This window comes from Vicia villosa, linkage group LG3, assembly GCF_029867415.1.
Source record: "Vicia villosa cultivar HV-30 ecotype Madison, WI linkage group LG3, Vvil1.0, whole genome shotgun sequence".
NCBI lineage: Eukaryota > Viridiplantae > Streptophyta > Magnoliopsida > Fabales > Fabaceae > Vicia > Vicia villosa.
In genome coordinates this window covers 48,018,406-48,032,006 of record NC_081182.1, presented here as the reverse complement: position 1 = coordinate 48,032,006, position 13,601 = coordinate 48,018,406, and the positions used below count along the sequence as shown (strand labels likewise).

General features: G+C 36.2%; 1 protein-coding gene across 1 annotated transcript; it reads right to left on the bottom strand.

Moving 5' to 3' along the window:
* Window positions 1–290: 290 nt before the first annotated feature.
* Window positions 291–4,759, bottom strand: LOC131661322 (abscisic acid receptor PYL8-like). The gene is made up of 3 exons (XM_058930827.1): window positions 4,372–4,759; window positions 3,868–4,083; window positions 291–1,003 (listed from the first exon to the last, which is right to left on the bottom strand). Exons 1-3 carry the CDS (start codon window positions 4,510–4,512, stop codon window positions 764–766), a joined length of 597 nt encoding a protein of 198 aa, XP_058786810.1. The 5' UTR covers window positions 4,513–4,759; the 3' UTR covers window positions 291–763.
* Between the last annotated feature and the right edge of the window lie 8,842 nt (window positions 4,760–13,601).

Sequence of the window (13,601 nt, the reverse complement as noted above, 5' to 3'; positions counted from 1 at the left end):
TTGAGAGAAAGACCAACCACTTCAAAAATTGTGAATCCATCAAATAGATCCTAGTAAAAATTAACTTTCCACTTTTTCTTTTTTGAATAAAAAACTTAATTTTAACCCACTAAAAAAGCATGAAAATGTACCATCCAAAAAAAAAATTGGGTTTGCGAGTACACACCGTACCAACTACTTTGGCTAAAATAAGGTACCCTACCCATGCTTCCCAACAAGAAAGCATTCCATTTCTCCTCTTTGCTTTTAACCTCTTCATATTTTCTGATTTTTCACTCTTCACACATTGCTACAATAAATATGTTTGCTGAATTTATAGTTATAATAATGCTCCTAGATAATGAAACAAAGATACCAAAAGAAAAAAAAGACAACGAAACAAATAGTCTGAGATCTGTTTATATAAGTATCCTCAGCTAAATGATGGAATTTTACGGCAACTAATTGAAACAATTTTACAGACCAACTTTCACCAGCAGCTATATACAGAAAGAACATGACATGAAGACCACACTGAAGCACGCCGTCCTTCTTCACCTTTTACTGCACCGGATTCAGACACCTGTCTAAAATATTCTGTTCTTTAACACTACTAAAAGAGAGAATTCAGCATATATAACAGAGACAACTAATAAAGCAGACCAAATGAGCAATTCTACAAGTCTATAACATATGAAACAAGCACCATTTCCACTTGCCAGTCTGTCTCCTAAGCCTCCAAGATAGGGAAGCCCCCGAAACTTCATCCGTGGCAGCCAAGTTCTCAGCCACTTATCAACAACTCCTGCATCCGATCAAGTGGTTCAGTGAGGTCCTGCACAGCATGCCCTTCCGAGACATCTGAAAGTGATTTGAGGTTGCACTTGATCAAGGCTTCAATAAAGTAGCAGGTCTCATCTTTGGTATTCCCCTCCGGCACATCTACCACATAAGATTCAACTACCAGGGTTCCTGGTCTTCCATCAATAATTTCTGGGTGGAGGGACATGATAGACGAGTAGTTCTGAAAAATAAACAATAATTTTTTGTTGTTAATTTATGGAAGGGAGGGGGAAGAGTTAAACTGTTGTGTACAAGAGATAAAAATAGAAAATATGACATTTCCACATATAGTGCAAGCCTTAACACAAAAAAAATAATCTAAGACATAATTAAGGCTAGAAAATGATATTTCAGCGGTTTACTTGATTTACATTCAATCATCAGAGGTGGGTATATTCTTTCACATAGCATGAGAATGAAGGGTATATTAGACATTAATTTCCACTTCTTTCTCAATCCATTTGACTTTTAAAAATATTTCCAAGAATATTAAATGCTGACTTTACATGTTTTCAAATTTACCTAAATGTTAATATTCCCAAAGTGAAGAGGGATTATTGACTCAGGAATGTTGGTTGTATTTGTATTAAACCCTGTAGTTTATGCAGTTAAGCTTTTGGGATAAAGGAACATTTTTTCAGAGTTAGCAAATTAAGACAGTTAATTAGTGACCTAAGCATTCAAGGAATGTTAAACTTGTCATTGCTTTGGCAATTGGTTGATTTCCAAGACGACTAAAATTTTAGCTGTGTCCAAACAAAATCAGAAAAATAAACATGCTAAAGAATGTAAACTAGAAGAACCAAACTCCAAGGAGCTTGTTGAGAACTCCATTACCTTTACGCTAACAGAAGAACTGACACTTTTGATCCGAACATTCCAGATTTTTTTTCTCTCTCTGAATTTTTACATGACTCAAAATAGAATCAAATTTAAACCATTATTAGCAGGTACATGATAGGATAGGAAAAAATATTAGGATTATTTGTTAGCATATGAATAGAGGGGAAGAACCTAAGTGAAGCATTGAGCTAGTTAGCTAGTTTTGGGAGGAAGAGACCAGGCTTTCAATTTTCTAGGAATTGGAAATTCTTGGAAATATTCAATCTCTATTAACATGGATTATCTAATTCAGAGAGGTTATTCAATAATGATCTCTTTTTCATCTATCTCCATCCTATTCCAACCATGTACCCATCAACTAATATCAGAGCTCCAATCTCTGAGCTATGAATATTGCATCTTACAGTAAATCTAGGAACTGCTTATGGGTTATGAAAGAACGGAGAAGCAAATTCTTGGAGAGTTGCAGAAAAGCTTGCCGGGTTAGAATGCAAATTTCAGGAGGAATGTATGGAGACACCAACATTGAAGGAGAGGAAACTTACTGGCTGCTGATTCATCTGCAGCACTTCCACACATGAGGCAGGCCTGATTGAGAGGATGTGCTCTCGCTTGCTATCAGATAGGAAACATGGTGCGACTTCTTGAAAACTGATCAAGGCTATCCAGCCAAAATAAGATCCATGGATCTGCCAGTTTTGGTCCACTATGTTTAAGTCCAATACAAAGAAAGGGAACTTTTTGGAACAAGAAAACTGAAGGACTGGAAATCTAGAAACACAACTGGGGTTATGGAGATAATAGGAAACAAAAACAGAGTTAGAGTAGAAATTAGGATGGATATGATGAAAGAATAGCCTAATCAGTTGATGGTAGGGGATGGACTGAGGTAAGACAGCGCTCAAAGCAGAGAGCATGATTAGCATGATTTACAAAGAGCATCTTCTGGGTTAGAGGATGTTGAAAGCCCTATCTACCATCACTAAGGCTACCTCAGGCTTCCTTAATTGCCGCCTCCAACTCTTTCATTGTGCTGGGTGTCGGAGGGGTTTCCAACACCAACTAGATACTACCAAAATCGTCTTTATATGGCTTTAACTAGCTACTTTGGGATTTAGTTAATTCTGACTCAAATTCTAAGAAAGGAATCAGAACATTACTCTTTTGGGTAGCATGAGGGTAGGGGTAGATATGGAAGGAACAGGCAGCATCATTGATTAGTTGAATCCCAGAACCACCAGACACACAATTTCTATGGCAAAAGAGGGGTCATCAAGGCTGTTGAGGAGTGTCTGCTGACAAAGATGTTGGCTGCATCCAAAATCAGGGCACAAAATGTACAGATGGCATAATGAAAAGAAGAAATAAGCCAGAGAAATAAATGCTGAAGAAAGATTCAAAGGTAGATTTTTTCTGGTTTAATGGATCAGATTCAGACCAGTTTTTTCGAGAGGAAGGAAAGAGCACAAAAAATAGGAGTCCAGAGTGAAGAAACCACCCCATGGATCACCCAACCCAGGGAGCTTTCATTGAAGGACATTGAATCTAGGCCTAATTTCATACCTACCAAACATGCACTAATCTTCCCTAAATAAGCATGCACTAATCTTTTTAGGTACAATTCAAACTACGAAATAATTGCATAAGACATCCTAATTATTCCATCGAGTTAGTGTGGATTTTGTGGTAAATTTATGATAGAAAACATTTAAAAGTAGAGATCCCATGCATCGGAAAATGAGTACCAGGCTTACCATCATAAGGATATACTTAGTAATTTCTATGCAGAAAAAATTCCTTCTACCACTAATTTATTAAAATATGTGTATAATACTACTGGCTATAGCTTATACCACTCAGAATATTGCAACAATATAATAACTATTCAAAGTAATGAAAACTGTACTATTCAATATTTTGTTAGTTGCTAAGCCTACAACAACACACATGATTGCATTCAGTCAACTATATATATGAATGAAACAAAATGTGCACACTCAAGTAACGAACTAATAGACCTCCCTAATGGTATCAACATCCCAAATATGCCAACAAAAATTCATATATAATAAGCTCATCTTAATCACACACAAGAGTACATGCATTATGTGAATAAAGTTTCATCATGAGTGGTTTCATAAGGGAGAAATTCATACAAAAGAGTAAAGCAGTTAAATTATTATTGTAAGGAGGAATTCATACCCTAAGCCTATGATCACCACCAATAATCCTGATGCTTAGAATATGCTCATTGTCATCAAGAACCTCCAATCTTTCAGTACTAGTTGTAGCAGGAAGCCCTGACTTAACATCAACTTCTCTCAAACTCCCAATCTCAAGGTTCCCCCTCACCACACACCTGCTCACAAATGGTTTATATTTCTCAGGTTGATCAAATCTTCTCACCAAAGACCATACCTAGACACACACAAAAAATAAAAAACACAATCAATAACCAATTCCAAAAGAATCAATCATAGCTGAATCTTCAATTCAATCAAAACAGTTTCTAAATTCCGCATTACACATTGCCATAACATAACCAAACTCTTCAATTCATGACATCAATACCAGATACAAACAACTAGATCATCATTCATCATATTCAATTCAACTATCAATTCATAGACCTAAAAAACAGAAAAAAACTACCAAATCTAAAACGGAAAAGGAATAATCAATCAACAAGAATCAAGAATTGATTACAAGAGGAACGGGAGCTCTGATATGCTTAACAAGTGCAGAAGCGCACTGATTCTCCGCTGGCTCCTGATTATGATGTCTTCTAATATATTCCATCTCCGTGCTGCTAAACCCTCCGTTTTCAGTCCCGTTCATTTTCTCCATCGCTAATAACCGTAAACGCCACCGTAAAAACCACGACGATGCGCGACGCAATCGAATCTACAACGAATAATCAATCCCGATTCCGATGATCGGAGCTCCGATGTCCGTGCGGCGAGTTTATCCAAATGGAAGGTTCGAGAATCGAGAAGTTGACGAAAAAAGAAAGGAGCGGTTATTTTCAGAGCACCGTCATCCACCACCAACAACTCTTCTCTATCACTTATTAATATCTCGAAAATTATTTTTAATTTAATTAAATTAATGAAAGTAAAAGAGAAAAATACAAAGCGGAAAAAACAAAAAAGAAAAATGTGAGTTTTGCATTATTTCCTGGAATGTATCACCAAGTTACTGTTACTGGGATTTTGTTATTACAAAATTGCCATAGGTTTGTCGTTTTGTGATGGTGTCGTTTTGCGTTTGTGATGACTGAAAAACCCTCCGTTTCGTTATCCATTTACAAGGTGATAAGATTTTGTCGAAAAGTTAAATTAAAAATGATGATATTGGTAGCTAGACATGGCAATAAAACCCAGACTCACGGGTACCCACCCGAACCCGCTCTGAAGTTGACGGGGAAAACCCGCTTTGACTGGGTTTGGGTTCGGGTTTGGGTTTTTTCCGGTTAGAAAACATGAGAATGGGTCGGGTAATGGGGACACTAGTATCCACCCCGAACCCACCCCGTTTATTTCAATATGTACATTATTATTTATATTTCATAATTTATATTATTAAATATGTGGCTAATGTTTTAATAATTTGATTTGTATTTATTATTTTAAATATTTGAAATATATGTATGAATTTTTTTGAGATTGTTTTATTTTGTTATTTATAACGTAATTTGATTTTTGAAAAAGTAAATATTTTTATTAAAAAAATTGATTTTACGAAATAGATGGTGGCGGGGCGGGGATACCCGAACCCAACCCGAACCCGTCAATGACGGGTTTGGGTTTTAATTCCCCATCCCCGTTTGGGTTTGGGGCGGGTAACGGGGATTGATTGGGGATTCAGGTTTGGGTTTGGGGGAGATAAAAACCGTCCCCGACCCGCCCCGTTGCCATGCCTATTGGTAGCTTTCTATTTAAAGTAAATTACGGTACACTCTTTATTGTTTTGAGTAGTTGTTATATTCCCCGAATATACTTACTACTTTTCATTAAAAAGTATATGTAGATTAGAGTAAATTAAACTGATTTCTGATTTCTAATGGTCATGCATTGGGCCAGTTTGTTTCAGCTTTAAAAAAATAGATTTTTTTTTGTATTTTTGAAAATAGATTTTTTAAAATTATTTTTTAAAATATTACAAGTTTATTTATATTCGCTTTTTCTAAAATAAAACACTTAATTTGACATCCTACAACATAAACATACATAATTGAAGACCAAAACTTAGTCAAAATCATAATTTTTTCAAAAAGTTGTAATTCAAAAATGATTTTTATGAAAATCTATTTGAAATAGCTTCAAAATTAAGTGATTTTTTGAAATTTTGATATTCAATTTTTTTTGCCATAAATAGATGAAATACCTAAAATCACATTTTAAGAATAACTATTCAAACAAAATTTTCATTTGAAGCTTTTATAAAAAATTTCTTTGTAAAATTTTTTTTCACAAAATTTGGTAACACTATAAAAATCATTTTTAAAAAAAGCCAAAACAAACTGGCCCATTATCTCATTTGGCTTTTGTTGATGATATAATTTTATTTGCTTATGTTAGTATGGATCTAGAAGATGTTTCCGGTTTAAAAGTTAGTTTTGGGAATATATATATATATATATATATATATATATATATATATATATATATATATATATATATATAGGGGACGACTCAAGTGAGAACGCTTGGTTATTATGAGAAATGAGAACAATGAATCATGACCATTAAATTTTGAATTTGTTGATTTTAATGGACTGGATTAGTTTCTCTTTCTATGTTGATTTAAAATAAATACTAAAGATCATAGAAAGAGAAACCAATCCAGTCCAATAAAATCAACAAAATCAAAATTTAATGGTCGTGATTCATTGTTCTCATTTCTCATAATAACCAAGTGTTCTCACTTGAGTCGTCCCCTATATATATATATATATATATATATATATATATATATATATATATATATATATATATATATATATATATATATATATATATATATATATATATATATATATATATGTTTTTGTAAGAATGTCAATTTGAACATCAAGAACTAAATTATCAATACTTTTAATTTTCACATTACAAATTGTTTTGAGTTGACCGAAGTTTTAAAAGGAAAACTCAATTGCATGAGTTCAATTCAAAAGACACTTTCACGTTAAGGATTAGGTAGATCTGCGTCAAAGATTAGATATTTATCCCTTTTTCACCTAAGGGTCACCTGTCGTTATTAGGGGTGGCAAAATAGGTCCGGCCCGTTAGGCATGTAAGTTTTGTATGCACTTTAGTACGGGGCGGGCCAAGGTTTTGTATGCACTTTTGTGATCATCTTGCTCGTCCCGTTTTTTATGCGGGTTTTTGCGAGCACGAGTATTAACATAATTTTTTTGCATGTTTAGACTTAAAAAGTTTAGTGTTCGCGGGCTTAGTTCGCCCTACCCTCATTTTTTTTGCAGGGCGGGCCAAGATTTTAGGTCTGCACCCTCAACTATGCCCGCCCCGCCTTGCCTCGTTTTCTTGCGGGCTTTTGCTGGGCGAGCCTAAATGGGATGGGCATATCCGTTTGCCACCCTAGTCGTCATATTGGATCATGCAGTTCCCTGCATTTTATTATTGAGCTCTAAATTCTTATGTTTGAGTTGATTGTAAGACCCACGATAAAAGACCCAGTAACAAGCATTACACGGAAAGACGCGCAGGACAAGTAATACCTCACCCCAATTGAGGACACGTGATTTCAGTCTCTAGCATATTTTCCACCGTTGGATCTGATCGAACAACAAGTCGTAAGAAGCGGTGTATCTCACAGAGACGGGTTTAACTGCTTACATTATATAAAGCACAACACGGTGTCATTTTAAATATTCTCTCATTCAAACACTCAAACTACTTATCACTCTGTCACATGAACTTCAAAGCTCCGCTGTTGCAGGTCAATCCCTGCTCCGTCGTACTAAAAGCTCACTATACCGCATCAGAACTCTATTTCATTCTATCTCTGCCCATTTTTGGTTCTAGTACGAAATAATGGCACCGCCTATGGGATCGCCTTTTGATTTTCACTTATCTCCATGATTAGGTCGTATTTCTAAAGTTATGTATCGGCCACAATGACCTTGCTTGAAGGACAATGATGATCTTTGATCCTGTTTTTGGAATCAACACGAGTTCATCAACCTTGAAACCATCCTCCTACCTAGTTTCCTCTCTTATCGACCGTGGATCGTCTAATAGGGAGAAAGTAAACAAAAAGTGTACGATACACGAATTTTCAAGATCAATGGTGACAAAGAAGAGGCAGGAAGAATATAGACATATCATATGGTTCAAAGACAACGAAAAGATGGATAAGATTCCCAACATGACACTCACATTGGTCGTAACTACTGTTATAGTTAACCATACTGTCTCGGGAATTTTCGTTAATGACGGAATATCTTGCAATTTCATGTACCCAAACGTCTTTATAAGATTGGAGCTACACAATAGTGACTTCAAGCCATATGAAGGTAGTAGTCTCCAAGCGTTCAACGGTCTCGTCACCCGCCCCCGTGGATCCATACAATTACCAATTTCTTTCGGTGAAGGGAAGAACAAAAGAACCGATGATGCTTGTTTCTTAGCGACCCCCTTGCAAAAGCGTCTACAATTGTATTTTACGGAAGTATTTCCTCAAGATTCTAGACACAATGGCTTCTACTTTCCTACTAGAGATGAGGTACCACAATATCTTTGGAGAATCAGTCATCATTCCAATATATTTACACTGAGCCCAACTGACTCATGAAATGATACTAAGGAATCCTTGAGCAACCATCCTCACTCCCTAGAAGAAAGAGAATAAGACTCTTATGTTCATCGTCAACATGATTTACCTTGACGTACGAGAAAATGAGGCCATATTGGATGGCGATCTCGATTTACCACTAGAGCCCAAAGCAAAGACCTTGAGACTGGCCCCAGATATAAGCTTCAAGGCGATACAACTTGATGAGAATCTAGCAAGATCAATCCATATAAGAGAGGATTTTCCGACCTTAGTGAAGAAAAAGTTCATTGAAGGCTTTAAAGCTAATGGCAATCTCTTCGTAGTTTCTCCAAGCAAGATTCCGAACATGAACCCTAGCATGGCTTATCACCAATTGAATATTGATCCCTTTGTCTTGTATGTAGCTCAACTAAGGAGACGACAATCTCTTAAAAAAGCTGAAGCCACCATAAAAATGGTCCAAGGCTCTATAACACAATCAAGAAGCGATAATGGTTGGAAAAGAGAAAGAAAGCACATCGAAAGTTAACATAGTACACCTTGGCAAACACTTAGAGATGACGACAATCAATAATCACAATAGAGGGTCGACGGCCAAATAGATACAACATGAATTGTTCTAACTTGGTGAATACAGGTGGCCACGACCAAAAGATGATAAAAACACAATATTGACGCAACATAGAGACTGTGGTAACATGCCAACCCAGGACCACCTAGATGATTAAATCTGTGACTAGTTCGTTTTGGCTAAGTACTTTTAATGATACATGTGATATCCATGTTATCAAGTAATCCTTTATTACAATAATAAATTCTTTTCACCAAATTCTTTTCTTTATTGTCATGGTATTATGCCATAAAACACCATGAGTGTATGGCTAAAGTAATTAAAACCCCACAACGATGATTACACGAATGAAGAAAACAAATCATGAAAAAAAAAGGGTGAAGCTAATCCAGTAGTAAAGTCAAATACGTACAATTACATAAAAAATATGGGGCCTAGGAACCAAAGAGTAACCCAGGAAGAACACAACGATATTAAAGAGTAGCCCAAAAATGTTAATGCTCACTTCACCAATTATCAGCAAGGACATGGGGGAAACTATTCTAGGTCGGCCACAAGCCCAAAATAGATGGCTCAATTATGAAACTCAGTTCGTAGTATCCATTCAGTTGATAAAGGAACAACCCAGACAATACAATATAAGTCTCAACCTGGAGAAGTGCGTATTCGTAGTAAGAGTTGGGAAATTATTGGGATTCTGCCCAAAAGAGAGAAGCATCAGCCGACCCAGACAAGAGCAAGGTGGTCATCAAAATGGAAGCACCAGCCACCAAGAATAAAATAATATAGCTAAACAGAATGATCATGGACTTAAATAGATTAATATTAAGTTCAACTTACTATGAATTATCGTCTTACACGTTTTTAAAGAAATAAGCACGCTTCGAATGGACCATGGAATGCGAACGAGCATTTGTATCATTGAAAACGTCTCAATCTAGGCTGCCAATTTTATTTAGACTTGTAGCCAAGGAGACTCTATTCTTCTACATGGTCATTCCTTCGAAGCAGAAAACATCGTCGTTATCCAAAAAATAGGCTCTAACAAGAGCCTAATGTACTTTGTACACAAAGCAATGGCCGAACCAGAAACACGCTATCAAAAGATAAAAAAGATAGTGTTAGAATTGACGAAGTCCTTCAAGAAGTTACAATGTTGCTTCCTAGCACATGCCATCACCGCCCGGATTGATATACCCTTTAAATAAGTCATTCACTAGCCAAATATGGAAAGTTGGATGGCCAAATGGTCTATCAAAATGTTTGAATTTGATGTCTCCTTTGAGCCTAGAAAAGCACCAAATGCCTAGGTGATTGTAGACTTCATAGAAGAAATGACCCCGGTTGCGTCTGAACCAACTACTACAGGGACCGTGTTCACAAAAACATTGTCCAGTAGTAGGGGAAGTGGCACTTGTCTCATCTTTGAAAATGACTTATGTTTGGTAATCGAGGTATCTTTACATTTTGAATTAAGAAATATTATAATTTTCATTGAATTGTGTGATCGTCTTATTTAGTATAGAATAAAACATATTGTGAACCCGACAAGACCTCAAAACAAGGAAGGAAAAGCCACACCTAACGTACACACCCCCTCTTGGTAGATGTTGAATGCAGTATAGGGCAAGCAACAAAAAAGATTTGGAAATATTGATCCGGGAATTATCGTCCTCAGAGATGGAGAGATGCCATTCAACAGTTTCTACGGTTTCGAGCTCGGGATTGAATGAGCAAAAAGTAAACAAAGATATAGACAGGTAAGAATAAACACATTCTTAGAAGAGAAAGAACTTATCAGGAATGTAAATATATCCAGTCTTCACAAACATACACTTACCAACCCGTTATACTCAACCTATGATACTCATCTATGTCATCACGTATCTCTCACATAAGCGCCCATCTCTGGAGCACAAACGAGATCATCTCATAACTAAGGTTATCTCTAACGTGAAGTGTTATACTGTGAACTGACTTTTTATCGATCGAAATGTCGCGGTAAGCAAGAGTCGCCACCGACTTTTATTTTATCCAAACAAATTCGGAAAGGCAAAAAGAAACAGAAAAAAACCTTTTTAAAGAAATCTAAGTTCGGGGGGTAATTTATGCAAAGGGAAGGTGTAAGGCACCCTTTGCATCCATGGTTTTCCATGGGCTCTTAATTGCTTTGCTTACTCGTTTGTTTTTTTTTTAAAAAGGTAGATGAAAGAAAAAAGTGGACTTTAGCTCGTAAATGAGCGTAGCCAGTTTTCAAAGAATTGTGAGAAAGAATATTAAAGATGAGCATTGCAAGGCAATTAGGGGCAATTACCTTAAACTCAGATGATAGGTCTCTTTTTTAGCCTTTCAGGATGAAAGGGTCTATCCTTGCCATAAGAGGGCAGGAAGCCTTTCGTTTGGAGGTTGAAGGGTCGTCGAAGCATCCTTTGCCATGAGACTATCCCATGCCATAGAAGGGCAGGTAGTCTAAGGCAAGAATCAGAATAAGCCATTTTTGTTAGGCAACCAGAAGATACCTCAGCCTTTTTTCGTAGGCAACTTCCGAGGGTCGAGGTCATTTGTGCATCGAAGGCAGCATCATTTAGGGTCGTGACCTTTTTATCAAGGCAACATGGCTGAGGTATCCTCGTATTCGAGGGACTTGGCTTATTCTGCAAAAAAACACAAGGCAACAGGCAACAAGGCAACAGGCAACAGAGAGGTTACCCAAAAGCGTGCGTGTGTGCACCAATCACGTGATTATATTCAATTATATTATCTTGTAAATTAGCGATTCTAAATTCAATTCATGGTTGCCACTCCCTATTTTACTAACCACGCAGATAATATAAGGCAAGAAACAGTAATATGGGGGAGGGAAATTGTAACCAGCGGATCCCTTAATAGGGTTTGACACAAGTAATAATTAAACACAAAAATAAAAGGTTAGGGTTTAGGGTTACCAAACTCGTGGCTTTGGCAATTTGACAAACCCTGGAAAAGGCAAACAAAATAGGGTGAGTGTATGGCTAATTCAAAGGCGAACGGGATTGACCCTAAAATAAAGAATAAATAAATATATAAATATATATATAAAATAATTAAATAGGTAAGGGTACTTAGCTCGGATTTGATCTGATATGGTTGATAGGACGCTTTAAGGTTAACCCTGAAAAGAGACAAGGCAGAAGAAGATGAAAGCGACACAAACCCTAATTTAAAAGATAAATCAAATATAATTTAAATTAAACTAAATAAAATTACTTAACTTCGGGTTTTCTGAAGACGCGTGATCGGGAGAAATCATGTTGCTAACCCTGAAAAAAGCACAGAAAAGAAAACATTCAGTGTAGGGCATGATCTTCGTGAACCCTGATTAGGGTACGAAATTAAATAAGAGAAAATAGATGATTTAATTAATTATTGGTCTCGCGACCTAATTAATTAAATCAGAAAATTAAAACGAATACGAAAATATTTTTTGGAATTTTTTCGGAGTTTAAATAAAACAATCATGATTTTCTAAAGATTTAAAGGTAAATTAAAATAAATAAATAAAGTCATTTAAATAAATATAAAAAGGAAACAAGTATATATGAATTTATTAATTAAAAAATAAATAAATAGATTAAATAATAAAATAAACATGTAAAAAATATTATATAATTTTTATATAGTTTTTATATATTAAGAATAACTTTTATAAAAAAAACAAAGTGTAAATATATAAAAATAAAAACAAAAGGCTGTATAATTAAAAATAAAATAAAAAAAATAAAAAATTTGCAAAATACTTAGCTTGTGATTCAGTGTGGCGCGGACGTAAGGCATACGGTGGATCTGCACGTCTTTACACATTGGATGAGGCTGGTAGATGATCTGGTGGCCAGGAGAGTGAGGGAGCATGGCCATAGCGTACATCTTAATGCACCGGAACATTCTGGATTTGAAACATGAAGCGCGCGCAGCTCCAGCCAGCGAGAAGGAGACACGTACGTCATCTCCTACCTCCGTCCGTCGCCTTAGGTCTGAAAAAGAGCTTTACCTACGGACGGTGTCCGTCACTACAAACCTGCGTTTACGAATCCAAGCAAATGCCAACAAAAACTTTTCGCGATGCCATGGGAGTGTTCGTCCAGATCTCACGAAGACAACCATGGCCTCAATTTGGCTCAAGTGTACCTGTAACAAAAATCCCTAAAACGAAACCCTAGTTCTCTTTCATGGCATAATTCGCTATAGGTGCGCAAACAAATAATTAACCATCCAGAATTCATCTAAATACCTTAACAAACACAAATATGCAGTTAAAATTGATTAAAGATGCGTGTATGTATGGATACGATGCAGTTTAAGGTTTGACAAACCGTGGGGTTTTTGGCGATGATCTGCAACGCTTCAAGACTCGAAACCAATCTGGGAAGCTTCCTTGATACCTTAGGGATGTGAATTGATCAAAAGGAATCCTTGAATTCGCCTGCAACTGGAAAACGTGATTGAGAATTTTTGTGACTTTTTGAACTCGGGTTAGGTCTTTTGGAGGCAGAAAACTGTCATCCTTGCACTATGGACTTGTTGTATATTT

What these genes read in the sequence shown, in the direction of transcription:
- LOC131661322 (XM_058930827.1), bottom strand. Translation starts at nt 4,512, where the DNA reads ATGGAGAAAATGAACGGGACTGAAAACGGAGGGTTTAGCAGCACGGAG. An exon ending in TCAGAGCTCCCGTTCCTCTT is followed by an intron (nt 4,084 to 4,371) that starts GTAATCAATTCT and finishes GTGTGTGTCTAG; the next exon opens with GTATGGTCTTTGGTGAGAAG. An exon ending in GTGGTGATCATAGGCTTAGG is followed by an intron (nt 1,004 to 3,867) that starts GTATGAATTCCT and finishes TTTATTTTTCAG; the next exon opens with AACTACTCGTCTATCATGTC.